Source organism: Rattus norvegicus, chromosome 5 (assembly GCF_036323735.1).
Source record: "Rattus norvegicus strain BN/NHsdMcwi chromosome 5, GRCr8, whole genome shotgun sequence".
Classification (NCBI taxonomy): Eukaryota; Metazoa; Chordata; class Mammalia; order Rodentia; family Muridae; genus Rattus; species Rattus norvegicus.
This window is the reverse complement of record NC_086023.1, coordinates 61,775,104-61,781,103: the sequence shown is the minus strand read 5'-3', so window position 1 is coordinate 61,781,103 and position 6,000 is coordinate 61,775,104. Positions and strand designations below refer to the sequence as shown.

The window sequence follows — 6,000 nt, the reverse complement described above, 5'->3', positions numbered from 1 at the left end:
AGGACGGGAGGACGGGAGGACGGGAGGACGGGAGGACGGGAGGACGGGAGGACGGGAGGGCGTGAGGACGGGAGGACGGGAGGACGGGAGGGCGTGAGGACTGGAGGACGGGAGGACGAGAGGGCGTGAGGACGTGAGGACGTCAGGATGTCAGGATGTGAGGACGGGAGGACGGGAGGACGGGAGGACGGGAGGACGGGAGGACGGGAGGACGGGAGGACGGGAGGACGGGAGGACGGGAGGACGGGAGGACGGGAGGACGGGAGGGCGTGAGGACGTAAGGATGGGACAGAGTGGTCTGTCTGAGCTGTCAGGACAGACTGCAAGGTCCTTAAGAGGACAAAAGAAGAGGAGCAAACTAAAGAATCCGTACACAGAAGGAAATGACACAGGCGAAAGCAGAAATACATAAAGAATCAAAAGACAAGGGCTGGAGAGATGGCTCAGAGGTTAAGAGCATCCGACTGCTCTTCCAGAGGTCATGAGTTCAATTCCCAGCAACCACATGGTGGCTCACAACCATCTGTAAAGAGATCCGATGCCCTCTTCTGGTGTGTCTGAAGACAGCTACAGTGTACTTATATATAATAAATAAATAAATCTTTAAAAAAAAGAAAAGAAAGAATCAAAAGACAATAAAGGAAAATAAAGATAATTAGAAGGCAGAGGTTGGCGGATCTTGTTATATTTTTATATATGTATATATGTATATACACACACACACATATATATACATATATATAAATTAACAAATGTCAAGGGCTAGGAGACAGCTCAGTGATTTAAAGCTCTGTCTGTTCTTCCACAGGATCCAGTCTCAATTATCAAAACCCACACAGTTGGGGGCTGGAGAGATGGCTCAGTGGTTAAGAGCACTGACTGGGGAGATGGGGTGGGGGGAGCCATGGCAGGACAATGGAGGCTGACGTTAAGATTCCGCTCTGTGTATTTACAGGTTGTTATTAATGTTCCTAAGGGATGGATGGTACCAGGCTTTGAATGTTTAAGTGGGCAATTATATCTTATCAATTGAATCTAAAAAAAAAAAAAGCACTGACTGCTCTTCCAAAGGTCCTGAGTTCAAATCCCAGCAACCACATGATGGCTTACAACCATCTGTAATGAGATCTGATGCCCTCTTCTATTGTGCCTGAACAGCTACAGCGTACTTATATATAATAAATGAATAAATCTTTAAAAAAAAACCCACATGGCAACTTACAACCATCTGTAACTCGAGTTCCGAGGGATCTGACACCCTCTTCTGATCCCCCCAAGAGCACTGCACACATGTGCACAGATACATGTAGGAAAAAACATCCATGCACATGAAGTAAAATATTTTTTTAATTTAAAAGATCAAATCATTGAAGTCAGAAGTGAAAGTAGGGACATCACTATAATTTGACGTAAATAAAAAGTAGCCCTAAGCTGGGTGTGTTGGTGCTTGCTTTTAATCCCAGCACTTGGGAGGCAGAGAGAGGTGGGTCTCTGAGTTCCAGGCAGCCTGCTCTACAGAGCAAGTTCTAGGACAGCCAGGGGTGCACAGAGAAACCCTGTCTCAAAAGAAAGACAAAAACAAAAACAAAAAACAAACAAAAAAAAAAAGAGGGTGCTATGTAAGACTCTGTTCCAACCTAGGTAAAATGGATAAACTCACAAAAACTACCAAAACCAACTAGAGAAGAGCTATCCCTTCTGCATGGATTCACACAAAGTAAGAATATTGAATAAGGAATAATAATTGTAAAATATCAAAACTAAGAAAATACCAGGTCCAACAGCAAGTGTGAATCCTTTGAACATTTACAACACTTTTAACATCAACTGTTCTCAAAGTTTTGGAAAATCTGAAGAGCTGGCAGTCCCTAACACATTCTCCAAGGTCAGCATTACCTGATCCAGAGGCTACAGGAAAACAACAGACCAACCCCCATCCCTTGTGAGCGAAAACACAAAAGTCCTCCACAAAACACTTTAAAAACAAATCCAGCAGCACGGTAAAGTATTATAGACTATGACCAAGTGGGACTTGCTCTCAGGTTACAACAATGGTTCAAAATAAAAGGTCACATTAACATGAAGGGGAAGCCATATGATCTTACCACTAAAAAAAGATGATAAAAAAAGATGAATCCAGTGTCCTTTCAGGAGTAGAAAATAACACTCCATTAACTGAAAATGGAAAGAAACATCCCCAACATAATAAAGGATTATGAGAATTCCACAAGTATCTGTCAATAAGGAAAGTCTGAACTCTCTTCGGATCAGGAATATGCAAGATGCCCATGCTTACCCAATAATACAAGCTATCGGAGACAGAGAGAGAGAGAGAGAGAGAGAGAGAGAGAGAGAGAGAGAGAGAGAACTAACACACACACACACACACACACACACACACACGTTTAATACATTAATTTAGCAAAGCTTGAAAATACACAAAAACAAAACACAAAAAAATCAGTTGGACATTTATGCAGTAGCAATTAATAATCCCAGCACTCAGAGGTAGAGGCAGGTGGATCTCTGTGAGTTCAAGGCCAGCCTGGTCTACAAAGTGAATCCCAGAACAGCCAGGGCTACAGAGAGAGATCATGTCTCAAAAAAGTAATAACAAGAAACAACAAAATTCCAAGAGGAAATCAAGAAAACAATTACATCTATAGCAGCGTCAAACAGAATACTTACAGATAAACTTAATCCAGTAGGTATAAGACTTACACTTTGAAAAAATACAAAACAGTCTAATTAAAGCAGACCTGAGTCAATAAAAAGCTATCCTTATTCATGGATTGAATTTTTTGAATTTTACAAAGATAGCAACAACAGCATAAGTGGTCCTCAGACTCAGTACAATATCTATTAGAATCCCTCGGGAGGACTAGGAAGGGGGCAGTTGTGCAATTATGTTATAATCTCAAAAGCTAGAAGAAATAACAATAAATAAAACAGGGGAGGGGATGGAAGGATAACTCAGCACTTAAGAAAAGGTGCTGCTCTTACAGAGGACCTGAGTTCAGTTCCCTGCACCCTCACTTTCCACCATAGCCCCACAGAAATACACATAAAACAAAACAAAACAAAACAAAAGCAGAGGAAACTTCCATGGGCTGGGATCTGTTAATGATCTTCTCAGTGTGATGTTGTGGTAATAACATCGCAGCTAATAGAGGAAGAGGGGGAAAGTTAGACTCCACAAAACTTTTAAATTTTGTGCACTACCATCAGGGACCCCATAGAAAGAGAGGATGCCTTTGCACATCGTGTATCTAAACTAAGGCCTATTGTAAGGCATATAGAGCATTCTTAACTGTTAACTGGATGATTTCTTGCTGAAAAGAGAGGAGATGTGTGGGACCTGAAGGACAGGGAGGAAGCAAATGTGCTTTGGGGACAGGGGCTGGAAGGACCAGGGAGAGACAAAGAGACAAACAGCTAGGAGCTGACTGTATGCTAGAGAAGCTCACAGTAATGCCATCCGATCCAACTCACAGGAAAAGGAGGGGGAGCGAGGGAAGCGAAAGTCTCAGACTGCATAAATAGGCAGCAAGCCAGTCGCAGCCCACACACAGACCCCGACTTGCGGCTGTCCATCTCACCTACAGCTCTGGTCTCATCCTCAACTCAACCACAGCCATGGCTCAGATGCTGGCTCTGAGCCTCCTTAGCTTGGTCCTGGTTCTCTGCGTCCCGTGGACCCAAGGTACCAAGGAGGGAAAGGCTTTAGTTGGGGAAGGGGGCCATAGAGACACCTTATAAGCCTCCGCTGGGTCTGTGCACCTACCTTGCAGGCAGTGACGGAGGGGGTCAGGACTGCTGTCTTAGGTACAGCCAGAAGAAGATTCCCTACAACATTGTCCGAGGCTACAGGAAGCAAGAACCGAGCCTAGGTTGCCCCATCCCAGCAATCCTGTGAGTGCACCAAAGGGGTGGGTACAGGCTGGAGGTTGAGTTGGGAAGGTGTCAAGTGGGCCAGACTGAGAAAGCTTGCTACCCTCCAACCCTCAGGTTCGCACCCCGGAAGCAATCTCAGCCTGAGCTATGCGCAAACCCTGAGGAAGCCTGGGTGCAGAAGCTGATGCGACGTCTGGACCAGCCTCCAGCCCCAGGGAAACAAAACTGCAGGAAGAATCGAGGAACCTCTAAGTCTGGGAAGAAAGGAAGGGGCTCCAAAGGCTGCAAGGGGTGAGGCTGCTGAAGGGATGGGAAGGGGAGCAAAGAGGCGTCTCCCTCCACCTGCCTTTCACACTTCTCTTCCGCCCTCCCAGGACTGAACAGACAGACTCCAAGAGGGTATCCCAGTGACATGCCTGGAGTCCAGGAAGTCCTCCGTGAACTTCAACCTGAGTGCTTCACAGTCCAACTCACAGGCAAAGAGGGAGCTAGAGAGCAGAAAGACTCAGGGGCCCCAGAGCAGTCACCTCATGCTGGCCTTGTCACACCCTTGTCTGCTTCAACCATCACATCTGCATGGCCGTCCCTTTCTTCTATGGCGGAGCGGCCTTCCCTGGGATAGACCTAGGGAGTCAGAAGAAAGAGTGTCTCCCAGGGAAGGAAGAAGGAGACAGCAGGACTGTCCCCTCTAGGAGGTCACTCAGGTCCCAAGACCTGCACTTGCTCTCCATGGCACCCTTCCTTTTTCCTTGCACCTATGATATATACCTAACTGAATAAAAAGCTGGTCCAGCCTCAACCCGAATTCCTCCATCATTGGGGTGTATGTTTGTGCATGTGTGTGTTTGTGTTTGTTTGTGTGTGCATGTGTGCATATGTGTGTACTTGTGTGTGTTATATTCACATTTGTGGGGGAACATGAAGAGGCCAGAGGACATCAGGTGTCTTCCTCTATAGCTCTCAACTTTATTTTAAGACATTCCTCCGTTTGAAGCTGGGGTTCACATTTTGATAAGCTGGGTAACCAGCAAGCCGCTAGGATCCACCTGTCTATACTCTGTAATCCTAGGGTTGCGGGAACATGCAGCCATGCTTAGCTTTTATGTGGGTGTTTGGGGATTTGAACCCAGGTCCTTTTGATTTCACAGCAAGTGCTCTTATCCCCTGAGTCATCTCCTCAACCCTCTCCTCTAGTCTTTGAAAGCTCAAGACTCAAACGTAAATCCATCTTCCCTTCGAGGAGATTCCAGCCAGGCTTCCCTCTATATCTTCTTAGAGAGGAGACCCACTTATCCCCAGGCAGGGGCAAAGAAAACCTCTGCTGAGCTGTGACAATGTGGGAAGGCAGGGAACAGATCCTGGAGGATGGATGAGAAAGGCAGGGACCCAGGGAGCTAATGGTGGCTATAGCACATAGTTTCCACAGAGCCCAAGGTGACTCAGCCCTTACCACTTACAAAGTCATCGAAGCATCTGCATAGCCCCTCACTCCTCGTGGGGCTGGTGAGGACAAGGGACCCTACTAGTCTGTGCAATCGGGGGTGACCTTAGCCTACAAACTCAGGTGTACACATCATATCATAAGATGCCATACATTTTAAAGTACATTACAAAATGTCTCTTTAATTAGTGTGATTCCTACCCCAAGCCCCTATACCAGAATGCTAGCATAAAACTTGGCATCAGATTCTTATTCGTAAGGGAATCGATCCCTCAGTCAAAGGCTGTGTAGAGTTCCTAGAACACTGAACCCCAGATGAGACCTCCTACCTGCACCCATCAAACCACACAGCCATGCCATTTGGGGACACAGCCAAGGAACACTCTGCCCGCTGTGGTCCCCACAGTTATGCCTCTTCAGATATATGCCACGTTTGAGATGTGGGAATTCTGACACTTTGACCTGAGTGCCTCCCCACACCCCTGAAGCCATCTGCCTATCACTTCCCTAGTTGCCAGGAATTAGAGCCCAGTGTCCACTGTGGCTGGACCTGCAAGACAGTAGCCTCCACAATCTGAAGAGGTTACTCCCTCTTCCCCGGGTTTATTTAGAGTCAGACATTTACAAAAGGTAAAGGAGCCTTTCGTATCTAGAACCCTTTACTC

General features: G+C 46.3%; 1 protein-coding gene across 1 annotated transcript; it reads left to right on the top strand.

Annotated features, from left to right (window-relative positions):
• Positions 1 to 3,588: 3,588 nt before the first annotated feature.
• Positions 3,589 to 4,693, top strand: Ccl21 (C-C motif chemokine ligand 21). Its single transcript, NM_001008513.1, has 4 exons — positions 3,589 to 3,703; positions 3,792 to 3,912; positions 4,009 to 4,185; positions 4,269 to 4,693. Exons 1-4 carry the CDS (start codon positions 3,637 to 3,639, stop codon positions 4,303 to 4,305), a joined length of 402 nt encoding a protein of 133 aa, NP_001008513.1. The 5' UTR covers positions 3,589 to 3,636; the 3' UTR covers positions 4,306 to 4,693.
• The last annotated feature ends 1,307 nt before the right edge of the window (positions 4,694 to 6,000 follow it).

Bases quoted from the DNA above. Each gene is read 5' to 3' on its own strand.
- Ccl21 (NM_001008513.1), top strand. From the start codon at position 3,637: ATGGCTCAGATGCTGGCTCTGAGCCTCCTTAGCTTGGTCCTGGTTCTC. The intron at 3,913-4,008 runs GTGAGTGCACCA...TCCAACCCTCAG, and splicing joins TGCCCCATCCCAGCAATCCT to GTTCGCACCCCGGAAGCAAT. The intron at 4,186-4,268 runs GTGAGGCTGCTG...CCGCCCTCCCAG, and splicing joins GGCTCCAAAGGCTGCAAGGG to GACTGAACAGACAGACTCCA.